This window comes from Engystomops pustulosus, chromosome 10, assembly GCF_040894005.1.
Source record: "Engystomops pustulosus chromosome 10, aEngPut4.maternal, whole genome shotgun sequence".
Taxonomy (NCBI): Eukaryota; Metazoa; Chordata; class Amphibia; order Anura; family Leptodactylidae; genus Engystomops; species Engystomops pustulosus.
The window spans coordinates 80,115,607-80,129,620 of record NC_092420.1 but is presented as its reverse complement, the minus strand read 5'-3'; the positions used below and the strand labels follow the sequence as shown (position 1 = coordinate 80,129,620).

General features: G+C 41.9%; 1 protein-coding gene across 2 annotated transcripts in view; it reads right to left on the bottom strand.

The window, feature by feature from the left end:
* Positions 1-14,014, bottom strand: part of RABGAP1L (RAB GTPase activating protein 1 like) — a 199,426-nt gene that overhangs the window by 138,272 nt on the left and 47,140 nt on the right. For both annotated transcript variants that reach the window (XM_072128764.1, XM_072128763.1), the window contains exons 9-12: positions 13,530-13,632; positions 12,613-12,779; positions 10,215-10,353; positions 8,635-8,728 (exon numbers count right to left, since the gene is read on the bottom strand). In XM_072128764.1, the coding sequence (XP_071984865.1) occupies positions 8,635-8,728; positions 10,215-10,353; positions 12,613-12,779; positions 13,530-13,632 (503 nt within the window). The remainder of the gene's footprint in view (positions 1-8,634; positions 8,729-10,214; positions 10,354-12,612; positions 12,780-13,529; positions 13,633-14,014) is intronic.

Sequence of the window (14,014 nt, the reverse complement as noted above, 5' to 3'; positions counted from 1 at the left end):
AAACAAGATAGGCTCTGGATTCAAGGGAATGGGGAGACATAGCAGAGCTGACTGTTTGATTGAGTAGGTGAAGCAGCAGAGCTGAGTGTGTTACTATGTCTTATATCTATCTTATGACTCTGCTCTGTCTCATCTATGTATGTGAATATGTATCAGACACTATTGGAATGTTCAGAAGCTAAATGAAAGTGTAGCCAAACCTGTACCCTGATAATCTAAGCACATTGTCAGCACAGAGGAATCAGGAAGTGTCTGCTCAACTAGTCTCCCACGCTCTTACACGGACCATCACTGAATGATAGTTTTATTGCTGTTTTAGGTCCTGAATAAAATTGCAAATTAAAGGGTTAAAAATCATCTTTACCTTGTAACCACCACTAGGTGATTAAAATGTAGGTTTTCCCATCTGCTGAGAGGACACTATGTGATATTTTACATGCGGTATCCAGAGAAAAAAAAAGATTTAATAGATATAGTTTTGCGTGTTATTAGTTGTGAATGTCTGAACGGCGATGGGGATGCACACAGCTCATATCCTTCACTAGGACCAGGGGGCCTTCAGCTACACAGCAGCTTATATTAAAACGGCAGAAAAAAAAAATTAAGAGATTATTACGGCTCCGGTAAACACAACATATCTTCTCTTTATATCCCGTTCTGGAAAAATTCTAAAAAATATTGTTAGTAATAAAAAGTCTATACCCTAGAGCCGGCTAGACACGAGCCTTGCGTCTTATCAATTTCTAATAAATATTCTGCAAATGCCGCACGATCACCGTCCAGGCAACAAAGCAAACCCAAGACATGAACATCCGCCTTCAGCTCTCGCCTGTTCTACCTGAGTCCGGATCTTTAAATAAAGCCCACAGCTATTTCAGTACTTGTACACCTGGGCAACACCAGAACGTCTCTTAATAGTTTTATAAATCATAATGACAGTTCATTTTCTAGCAGGGAGACGGCACAAGAAGTGGCTTCTATAAACCAGAAACTGTAATAGGTCTTCACCAAAAGATGAGGAACTTTCCCGGAAAGGATCGAAAAGTTTTCAAATTACTGTTTTGGAGGTATGAAAATAAATAGTTCTGCAACTTTTTCCAACTCAAATCCAATTTTTTTTAATGTGACGAGGGTATCACAGATAGGGTAACCGTGCCATCTACAGAAGTGCAATGACCAGGGCGCCACCTAGTACATAGGACGTGCCCAGTCCATGCAGAAACAGTAGATAGAATAATTTAGATGGCATAAGGTGATACAAATAATGTCATCTTAGAAGAGTCACTTTTGTTGGGGTGCATAGTTCAATGAATCTCCTGGTCGTTAATGAGGCTTAAGAGCGGACCACTGTCCAAAACCGAGGTTCCTTTGTCCTGGACTTCCTGTGTGTCTCCCAACATCTAGGGAAATGCTAAGTCAAGCAGCCAATCAATAGCTAAGGTGCGTCACCCCTTTCTCCACCGATTGGATGAGAAACCTCTCTTTGGATTTCCTTTGGTATCACATGATACCCAAGAAGTCCTGTTCGGTGTGGGCCAAGAGCATAGGTACTGGAGCGGAGAGTGGTCCTCTATAGGCAGTTGTTAAAGGGGTTCTCCAGTGACATACAAGTTAGCCCCTTCTCAAGTGGGCTAATATGCTGATCTGTGGGGGTCTCAGTGATGGGACCCTCACTGATCACTAAAGCGGTCCGTTGTACCCCCATCATACTACGAGATAAAGAGAGCAGTTGCGCATGCACCTGTTGGTTTATTCATCTCTTTGTAGCTGATGGAGAGTGACGGGTACGGTGCATGGCTATCCCAGTTAGCGACAAAGATGAATACAGCAGCTGGGGCACGGGTGACTGGCTGATATATTCATCTAACAGACTCTCGTTGTCGTGATCCACGAGGGTCCCATCACCGAGACCCCCACAGATGAAGGCCCTATCCATGGTACTCAGCTATCTCTGTTCGCGCCATGGAGATGAACAGGGAAGCCTGCGCATCCATGACTGGCTGCTCCGGTCATCTTGGGGTACGATGGGGGTACGTTGTTTTTGTGATCCGTGGGGGTCCAATCACCGAGACCCCCATCTATCAGCAAGTTAGACACTATTCTGTGGATATGGCCTATCCTGCTATGAAGGGACAACCCCTTTAAGTCAATGACTGCCTGTAATTGTCTCTTAGGCTGACTGCACAGCTCCATTAGGTCTTCAGTTAATGTTAGTCAGAGCCGGCAGTGGTGGGACACACAGAACAGGTGAAAGTCTCTGCAGCGACTACAAAGTAGTAAGGTATAATAGAGAGACTTGCAGCTGATGTTCCACCACTCCAAGTTTTGCCTCACAATTAATGAAGAAAATTACTGGAGACTTAACGGAGATGTTACATAGTTAGTACGGTTGAAATAGGACATGTCCATCAAGTTCAACCAAGGAAGGTGTGAAATGGGAAGAACTGAAAAAGCCTCAACTTCCTACAAGTTGTGAATTTCTGCTGCCGTGTAAAGATAACCAGACAGTGGTGCCAGGTTGTCACTGTGAAATTAATCACAAAGCAACAGGCATTGGGTTGGAAAACATAGCGCAGTCAGGAATAGCGTCAAGTATCTCAGCCAGAAGTAGAGGAGCAGGTACCAGACATATCCTCCGAATGTAGGCACCAGATAGTCAAGTAGCCGCTTGGGTTCGGAAAAAAAAACTTTATTATAGTCCTAAGTATCAGAGTCGGGGGTTGCTTTTTTTCGGTTTTCCTACAAAATCTTAGGAGCAAGGCAGGAGCGAGGTCAGGAACAAAGTTAAGGTCATGGTCAAAATGACGGTAATGATCTGGAAGAAGATCCAGAAAAGGATTAACCCCAAATACAAGGAAGGTCACATCCAGAGCAAGAGGAAGTGTCCATTGTGATATTCAACCTTTGCAATGGCCCATGGCAGATTGTTTACTTCAGTGATACATTTGTTTTCTTGTTTTTTTTCAGGTTTACAAAATAATTTCCCTATTTTTTTTCTTTTTTTTAATAAGACGACTGATGACGACATCCCCCCAAGCCGACCATGGCTACGCTTTCAATCAAAAATATAAAGGAAAGTGCTAAAAATAAAAATATAATTTTTCAACAGACGTATACTAATTTAACGGACTGCTTTCAAGCTTAATTGAAAAAGCCACCTTAGATCTAAGGGAAGAAAAACTAAAATGTGCAGAACATTTTAATTGGCGTCCTAGCCTGGTCTTATTCTCCTCCGTCAGGACAAAAGGAAAAGTACAGACACAATTCTTTCCTGGTTTTAGAAAAAGGAGCTAAACACAGAGGTAACAAGCTCATCAATTTTAATAAATAACATCTCAAAAGTCGGGATATTCAGCAGTAATTGACAAGTTTTTTTGCAATGCTAAATAAAGGATAACATTTTTTTGAAAGTTTCTTTCCAGAACCCAAATATATATTGTATCTGGCGAATATGGGGTAAAGTGTATATGTAATTTTTGCTACAGTTATATGGACTGCTGGATCCAGGCCTATAGAAAGGAAAGGTTACCCCTCCTCACGTATGTAATGTATAGTAAAGCATTGCTGGTGTCTGTACTTTACCTGCTGACATCTTTCGTTGTACCGCATACTGTGTCATACACGCCTCTGCCCCCTCCCACACCTTCTACTCTCAGCACTTTCTATACAGTGCAGAGAAGCTATTAACCCTTAGTGCTTTCATAGCACAGACTATACACTTCATGTGACTGTTTCACTGCTGGTTTCTACTACTTATTACATGCTATATGCTCCTCTATGTGGAGAAAGCTGCCAGGTTAGTCACTATATAGATCTTGCATGTACACTAGGCAGTGTTCAGTGGATTTACATGTAGGAATCTCACTAGATTGTCTACTAAATTACTAAACAAGAGTACTCAAGATATCATAGTGACGGAAACCTAAATTTGACTCAGGAAGAAGTTAGTCTCCGCCCAATTCACTTCTAGTAAGAAAGATTTTTGACAGTTAGCTTCAGAACAGAAAATTCCTTAACTCATTGTTCTGTTTGTTTATATAGGGATAATCACATATGACAATTTGGTAAAAAATCATTAAAACATCAGAGTTAGGCTTTTAAAATTATTAATATTATTACTCCTTAAAGGGAACCTGTCACCACTATTTTCACAAATACAGGTAGTGGCAGGTTCCCATAGAGCTCTAGTAACCATCTGACACCCTGCTTTTAGCTAAAAATGAGATCCCCTGAGTTATAATCTTACCTGGTATCTATGCAGGTTTGGAGTGAGTCCATGGGGGCGTGGCCTAATGTCATGTGACCAGGGTGACATCATCAAAGGTCCTTAAGCTACTTAAAATGAAAACTATACCCCATGTACATATCTGACCACATAAAACAATCACATCAGTCTCCATGGACTTCTACTCCTCTCCATGCAGCCTGCTGTGATTTCTTGTGATAAAATATGCTGTGATTTCATGACATAAATGCTTAGTGTACAGTTCCTAATTCTACAAAAGCTATAGGACCTGCGATGATGTCAGCCTGGTCACATGACATTATAGCAGCATACAGCAATAGGGATGGAGAGAAGCTGCTGGATTCAGCCCGAGGAGGCCACGCCCACCTGGACTCCATGTAGCTATGCTTAGTTACCAGATAAAACTATAAAGTTCAATATATGGGAATCTCAGGGGAATAATTTTTAGCTACAAACAGGGTGTCAGATGGTTACTAGAGCTCTATAGGAACCTGTCACTACCTGTATTTGTGAAAATAGTGGTGACGGGTTCCCTTTAAATTATTTTCTATTGCTAAATCATCAATTTCCCGTGATGGGCGACAAGTCAAAGTTAAAAGTGCATTTGTGATAACCTAGTGTATTAGTACAAGATGCAAAGAAGGTGAAGACTCTGTTCACAACGCACCAGGAGATGAAATAAAACAAAAGCTCATTCCTCAGAAATATGACTTCATTTCACACCCCGCAGGCTACGTCTCTCAACGATTAACAGGAAAATATGTTGTTGCAGTGTTAATTTAGTTCTCAAATAAGAAGTCTATTTGGAATGCAATAGCAGGAGAAAAGGAATAGCTTCAAGACATAACCCTGAGGAATACAGAATGTACACAAAAAATATATAATGTTTTCACAGGATAAGGTGTTGTTTTTATGTTGATCACATAGCTTTAAAGGGGATGTTTGATCGCCACACCATATACACATGGTAAGGGATAACAATGATTGGTGAGGGCCTGTCAAGAATAAGACAGTGATCTGCTAAGTCTGTCAAGTTGGAGTGATGTGTTCAGCAAATCCTGATGCTCCCATATTATTGAATTGAGCAGCAGGATGCATGCTCAACCTGAAGCTTAATTCAACTACAGGTGGTCCCCAACTTAAGGACATCCGACTTATAGACGACCCCTAGCTATAGTCGGACCTCTCTGCCCACTGAAGCGCTCTGGATGCTTTACTTTAGTCTGTAATGATCATCTGTAAGCAGTGTCAGACTAGCCCACCAGAGCATCGGAGAATCCTCCGGTGGGCCCCAGATTCTAACACTTTATAATGGGCCCAAAGAACTTCATTTGGAAATCAGTGGATTAATAATTTGACATTATGATCTATTTCATAGAATGATACCAATATTATACAGTAGATTATTACATCTTGTTGATGATACATCTTAAATGATATGCTTTGTTTAATGGTATTTTATGGTTGAAGGGTGGGCCCTCAAGATCACCACCTCTGGTAGGCCCCACATATGCCAGTCTGACTCTGTCTGTAAGGCATCTTTAATTAAACTATTGATAATCCTTGTCCCCACGACAGCATCAAATTTTGAAAATCCAATTCTCAATGGGACCAAAAAAAAATTGTTGTCTTGAGCTACAATTATGAATTATACCAGTTCTGACTTACCGTACAAACAAATTCAACAAACATAAAAAACCTATCCTGTATGAAACCCAGGGACCGACTGTAGTGAATTACTTCTTGTGATGGGTGTTGATCTTAACAGTGTGATCTACACATGTGCTTAAAAGGAAAACTACTAGTACCTATTAGATAAATTAAACTAAACATCTTGATCCCGGCAGCTTTAATTCTGCCACGCCAGGATCAACTGAAAAAAGATTTAGAAAAAGCAGCCCAGAGCGCAGGGACCAGATGTCCGGTGCTCCAGTTTGCTAATTATTCATGCCTTCCAGCATGGGAGAGGGAGTTGACATCACGCAAGAGGCGTGAATATATAGCAGCCCGTAGCGCCGGACATCGCATCTCCTTGCTCCAGGTTCCTTTTAGAAGTCTTTTTTTCCAGGCGATTAAAGAAGAAAAGTGCAGGGATCAAGATGCAGGGGGCTATAGGCGAAAAGGTTTAGTTTAATTTGTCTTGGAGGTAGTAATAGTTTTCCTTTATGGAATAACAATTAAACTTTTATTACAACTGATACTTAAGCAAACACACATTAGCAAACACATTCAGTAACATATAATCATTATCTGAATCTCCATACGTTAATCGCTTCACCCCTGCCATACAGCTAAATATCCTGTAATTGTACATCACCTAGGTACATCACCACACTTAGGTTGTCATATTAATGATGAGTATCTGCCCTACACACAGGTTGTGTCTAGCTGCCATAGAAATGGAGATATCCACAGTTAACCGGTTCGCGACCGCCCGCCTTGTATTCACGGCGGCAGTCGCGTTCCGATGCATGGAGAGGGCTCGCGGGCTGAGCCCTCTCCATAGCCGGTAAGTCTCTGCTGCATATTGCAGCAGAGACTTACCGGTAACACCCGCGATCGGTGCCGGCACCGATCGCGGGTGTTTTCTTGCAGAACGCCGCCGGCAAAGCTGCTGGCGGCTTCAAACAGATGGCGGCGCATGGGCGTCGCCATCTTTCCGAGGATCGCCGCTCCCCGTGACGTCATTGGGGAGCGGCGATCCGTTGCCATGGTAGCTTCGGGTCTCACGAAGACCCGAAGCTACTTCGGGTTAACCCATTCATTACAATGTGCTATCAGCACATTGTAATGTATGAGGAGTAAAATCCCCATATACTGCCATACTGTAGTATGGCAGTATATGGTAGGATCGATCAGGCAACCTAGGGTTAAAGTACCCTAGGGAGTCTGAAAAATAGTAAAAATTAAAATTAAAAAAAAAGTTAGAAAAAAAAAATTATAATAAAAAAAAATTCAAATCACCCCCCTTTCCCTAGAACTGATATAAAAATAAATAAACAGTAAAAATCATAAACACATTAGGTATCGCCGCGTCCGAAAATGCCTGATCTATCAAAATATAATAACGGTTTTTCACTGCGTTTAACCCCGTAACGGAAAATCGCGTCCAAAGTCAAAACTGGCACTTTTTTGCCATTTAAAAAAAAATTTAAAATTCTATAAAAAGTGATCAAAAGGTCGTACAGTCGTAAAAATAATATCATTGAAAACATCATCAAAAGTCGCAAAAGATGACACCACCCTCAACTCCATACACCAAAGTATGAAAAAGTTATAAGTACAAGAAGACGGCAAAATAAAAAAAAAAATTTTGTTCATGAGGTTTTAATTTTGGTAAATGTATGAAAACATTATAAAACCTATACAAATTTGGTATCCCTGTAATCGTACTGACCCAAAGAATAAATTAGATGAGTCATTTGTGGCGTGAAGTGAAAGCCGTAATATCCAAGCCCACAAGAATACGACACAAATGCGTTTTTTCACCATTTTTACTGCATTTGGAATTTTTTTCCCGCTTCCCAGTACATGGCATGGGATATTTAAAACCATCACTATGAAGTGCAATTTGTTACGCAAAAAACAAGCTGTCACATAGCTTTTTACGTGTAAAAATAAAAAAGTTATAGATTTTTGAAGGTGGGGAGTGAAAAATGGAAATGAAAAAACGGGAAAGGGCCCAGTCCTTAACCGGTTAAAGTTGCAGTGAAAATGTGATTTTTATATACAGCTTCCGTACTGTAAAAGGGGATGGCTCCAGTTCTTTGGCACCTAGAAACACAATCTAGGTGAAATATTGAAGTGGAGATTCTCTTCTTTAATATGACACCAGAACTTTTTAATTGTGCCACCCTGCAGCTGAAGGCTGAATGGAGAAGGAGCTGCAGGGAGACAAAGCTTAGATTTTTGGTGAGGTACATACACATTCTGCATCTGTAGCTGAACCTGGAGATGGGTGACAGATTCTTTTACATATTTTTCTAACATTTTTTCAATTTTACTAATTATTCAAACATTTAAATGGGGATGGGGAGAGGCTGACTATGGTTGTTGGTGGGATGTTGGAATGTGTTTTTGTTTGTAAATTGAAAAATGTTTCAAAAAATGCAATTTTTTTTTTAAAAACTTGAATGGAAAAAGTTACAAAAAAAGCATTTTTTTGAAAGCCAATGTGGTGCATGGCCAGTGACGGAATTGGACAGTGTCGCTTTGGCACAGCAGACATGGACTTGGTTTTAAAGGGACAGACATGTTCCGTTCTAGTTTGGCAAGTCAAAGTCCTATGCCAAGTATGGTGCCGTCCGTGGTAAGCAGTGAAGAGCTGATCAGATTTTCGGTACCAAACCCTTTTAATATACTGTATAGATACATCATCAATATCTCACCATTTCTGAAGGAGCTGACCCCAGCATCCCAATATCTTCTCAGGACATTCTTTGGATACATCTCCGGTGCCACTCCAGAGTTCGCTGTCACTCTCTGAATGAAGATGGATTAAGTTATTATAAGACAAAAACACTACAGACATTACTGCAAACTATAGGGTAGAGATCATAAGTCATATCATTTTGGTCCAATTTACACTTTATTCATAAGGCCAACAATTAGATCATGTGCACTAAAACTCCCAGCTTCTTATAAGAAAAAAGAAAGAGTCTGTCCTGTTTGAATATTAAGATATAGAAGGGTGCCATAGACTGTCCAATTTAGGGTTACCTGTACTTGATACAACTGCACTCCATACCATACAGTCACAGCCTAAGAACTGAACACTACACACCGTGCAGTCACAGCCCAAGCACTGAACACTACACACCGTGCATTCACAGCCCAAGCACTGAACACTACACACCGTGCAGTCACAGCCTAAGAACTGAACACTACACACCGTGCAGTCACAGCCTAAGAACTGAACACTACACACCGTGCAGTCACAGCCTAAGAACTGAACACTACACACCGTGCAGTCACAGCCCAAGCACTGAACACTACACACCGTGCATTCACAGCCCAAGCACTGAACACTACACACCGTGCAGTCACAGCCCAAGCACTGAACACTACACACCGTGCAGTCACAGCCCAAGCACTGAACACTACACACCGTGCAGTCACAGCCCAAGAACTGAACACTACACACCGTGCAGTCACAGCCAAAGAACTGAACACTACACACCATGCAGTCACAGTCCAAGCACTGAACACTACACACCGTGCAGTCACAGCCCAAGAACTGAACACTACACACCGTGCAGTCACAGCCAAAGAACTGAACACTACACACCGTGCAGTCACAGCCCAAGAACTGAACACTACACACCGTGCAGTCACAGCCAAAGAACTGAACACTACACACCATGCAGTCACAGTCCAAGCACTGAACACTACACACCATGCAGTCACAGCCCAAGAACTGAACACTACACACCGTGCATTCAATAATAAAACATACAATACACATCATCCTGCCGTATCCTACCTAACACAATCATTGTCACCACCGCCCAATGTCTAAAGGCAGAATGACCAGAGAAGAAAACCCACCTAGAAAAGCAAGATGTTAATAAAACGTACTGCTGCGCTGATATTTTTTGATGTAGGGGAAAATACAGAGTACTAGTCACTGTGAAAAGGCACCTGTCATTTTTGGAAACTTCTGAAAAGTGGTATTTCAGCAATATTGATCAGTGGCTCCGGTGCCGAGATCCCCTTTGAAAACAATGAGCCATAAATGCTTAGACGAGGGCTATGCACCTTATTTGCAACCTGTGTGAGCCAAACACATAGTATATGTATATGCACCCACAGGCTTTTTATGAATCTTTGAAAAGGGGCATAGAATAAGGTGTATATGGTTGAGATACAAACTTCTGTGCAGAACTCCACTAATAGAACTATATAATAGTAGCCACAATGGCTAACATGTCAAATCTTATATGTTGCTGCAATGAATATTAATGCTCACCTTCCTCTGCTTCCTCCTCTTCTTGCGGGGACATGATCCCACTTGTGCTCCCTGGGCTGGTCGGAGCCTCAACCATTTCGGACTGTCTCTGTAAGCTCAGGACCTCATAGATGGAATCTCCAGAGCCCTGATTTCCAGACTGAAAGAAAAAGGATAAACTGAAGCCTTGAGCTTTTCTACCTTCTACAACTGTTATCATCTACCTCTCCCGACAGAAGACTTAGACTACCTGCCCATGAACATGTGCACCCATATCATAATAAATAGCAGAAGACATTTCTAATATCTGGACTGAAGTGAAAACCATGAGGACTATTTATCTGTAAATTGACAGATTCTTTGTAATGTAAGAGACAATGGGGCAGATTTACTTACCCGGTCCATTCGCGATCCAGCGGCGCGTTCTCTGCGCTGGATTCGGGTCCGGCCGGGATTTATTAAGGTAGTTCCTCCGCCGTCCACCAGGTGGCGCTGCTGCGCTGAAAAGCATCGGAATGCGCTGGAGTTCACCTGCTCGGGCTGAGTGAAGGTAAGTGCAAGCTCCGCGACAGATTTTTTGTTTTAAATGCGGGGGTTTTTCCGAATCCGTCAGGTTTTCGTTCGGCCACGCCCCCCGATTTCCATCGCGTGCATGCCGGTGCCGATGCGCCACAATCCGATCCCGTGCGCCAAAATTCCAGGGCAATTCAGAGGAAATCGGCGCAAATCGGAAATATTCGGGTAACACGTCGGGAAACCGCAAATCGGGCCCTTAGTAAATGACCCCCAATGACATAAAATAATGGGGCAGATTTATAAAAAGGGTTCTACCTTCCTTTCTATTTAGACACTAATTATTATTATTATAAAATAATAACATACATGTTGCAGCTTCTTTACATAACAATAAAAGACTGAAACAATGTTCCATTCTATATCAGTCAGTATTTCTCTTCCGATTGCATCTTAAAACCAATGTCTCACATTCTGTCAGGGAAAGCCTCAGCCATTTGGATGAATTGCACTACAAATTATACAAGACGGTTTAAGTTTGCCAGAATCGGATCCCTTCAGAACAGACTGCCCTAGATGAAATCCGGACGATAAAACAGGACAAAAGTGTGGTCTTAAAAAATTGTTGGGGTCCGACCTCTACAGTACGAGAATGAAGGGTCTGCAGCACAGTCTGAACCTACACAGATCGGCCATTGGGGAATGTAAATGAATGAAAAATAGGAACACATCAAAATATCAGTGCTGCAGTCCCCTTATTAGTTACTATCATTATTGGCAGGGTGAGGGTCCCATAGGTGGATTCTCATCAACCATTGAGTGATGGCATTTCTTATCAACACGTCAACAACTAGACATGAATACACTTTAAAAGGGATTCTTTAGGGCTTAAAGGGTTTTCTCCCATAGCAACAGGATAGGGGTAACCTGATCATTGGGGCAGTGGGATCCCCATAGATCACGAGAACATTGGTCTATTGTGGCACATATAAATGAAGCAGCAGGTCAGACAAGCATGCTGCCTCTACATGCACTTGGATGAAGAGAGAAGCAGGTGCATGTGCGACCTGGGTTAAAACTGACCCAATTTTTGCAAAGTAATTGGTGGACCCCCACCCATTCCCAGCTAGGGGCAATCCCAGGTTTCAGAGAAAACATTAGAGTTGTGCAAAGGTTGAAATAGGATGTCGTCTTCCAAAATACAGCGCCACACCATGGCTAGTGACGGTAGTGCAATTCGGAAGCAAGCAGCCATGTTTTTCCAACCACAGACAATCCAGAGAATAGATTTTAAAAGTATTAGCATTTTCTAATTGGGCGATTTATTTCCTGTAACGGTGCAATAAACTGCACTTTTAGTAGTTATAAAGGGGCCGTAGCTCCAAGAAAAAGCCAAATCTTTTGTTTTGCCTCTAACTTCAATAAATGTAAAGCCTTATAACTTTTGACAGCCTAAAAAGAAAATCGGGCCGCACAGGAACATAGGGGGGTGCGGGAGAATATTGATATATACACATAGAATCTATTATTCTATATACCACATACAGAGAAATTTAACGATTTTGTTTCTCTGTGTCTTTCTGTAAAGAGAAAAAAAAAAAAATCTAAATTGAAAGCTGCAAAAATAGGCTCCAGATAATAACAACTTATGTGCAGAAAAAAAAATCTCTTCAATTATCTATGTAATTGGAGATATAAGTATAGCTTATTCCAAAAAAGAACATGGATTTCTTTGACATTAGGATCCATAGGGTTTGCACACTGTGTCTATGTGAAAGTGTATAATGAAAGGAATGGCAAGATCGCATCAAACTGTGTGGAGAATAAAAGACAATGCATCACGCAGCGCCTTCCACGCGGAGAGGTGAACACGACCCCTTTTCAAGAGCTTTCATGCTACACGTACCTGTTTGAGCTTTAGGTAGAAGGTCTCTGTGAAGGTTTTTCTGCTGAAATACCAGAACCTCTCATTTGTGGGGTACACACGGACCACCGTCTCCAGCAAGAACCGGACGGGCTCCACCACTTCTGTCACCACCATGTCCACAGCTACCGTCATGTACACTCTTTTGTCTGGACAGAGACGAGATGTGGTTAACATTAGGTATATATTTACAGATTTTGGTTGAAATGGAATAAAGCTGGAGGGAAAATATGGTGTTTTGGTTTGCGGGAACTCCCTAAATTTCATATGGATAAAAACTTAACAATCCCATGAACCCTATATAAGATAAAAACAGCCCTAGCCTCTGTTCACACTTCATTTCTGCTGCGGATTTATGGTGTATGTTTCCAATCTAAAGCAGGCCATCTAAAATATATGGCCACCAAAAACCCAGGAAATGAGAACAAAGGGTTGGGCATGATAGCATTCAACATATCTGATCCTCCCTTCCGAAATAGGTCAGAAGCCCCATAACATATATTCGACCGGACATGTTTTGGGGCCTCCTGAGGTCACAATCGTCACAAAACTTGGAAAAAAAGTTTGAAAAACATGGTTGCTTTTTTTTTTTTTTTGCCCGGAAAGCAGCACCACACCTAAAAAAGGATATTGTCTTCCAAAATACAGCGCCACACCATGGCTAGTGACTGTAGTGCAGTATTGCACGGTACTGCCCCTCAGCACCTTTCATCTCTACGCAGCTGAGCTTCAATACCGGCACCATGGACAGGGGTGGTTCTGCTTTGGGAATAAAGCAGCTATGTTTTTCGACCTCCAAACCTTTAATATGTATTGTGTATGTACTTGAGCAGACCAAACATCTTCAATAATAGGTAGGAATCACTTTTTTCTCATCATCCCAAGTCCCAAAATCTTACCTTTAGGAGTTTCCTCATTGAGGGGTTGAAATGCTGCTACATTTGGATTCCACATTCCTGTGATAACATAAGCTTTTCCATCACTGCTTTTCCCCATGGATTCCTAAAAAAAAAACATACAAAGTAGAAATAAATACAAAATATGTAGGCCAAAAACATTGGGGGTCATTTACTAAGGGCCCGATTCACGTGTTACCCGACTATTTCCGATTTGCGCCGATTGTACCTGAATTTCCCCGGGATTTTGGCGCACGCGATCGGATTGTGGCGCATCGGCGCTGGCATGCACGCGACGGAAATCGGGGGGCGTGGCCGAACGAAAACCCGACGTATTCGGAAAAACCGCCGCATTTAAAAACCGAAAATGTGTCGCTTGGGAAGCACTTGCCTTCACCTGGTCCGGCTCGGTGTATTCCGGCGCGTTGAGATTATTTTCAGCGCAGCAGCGCCACCTGGTGGACGGCGGATGAACTACCTTCATAAAT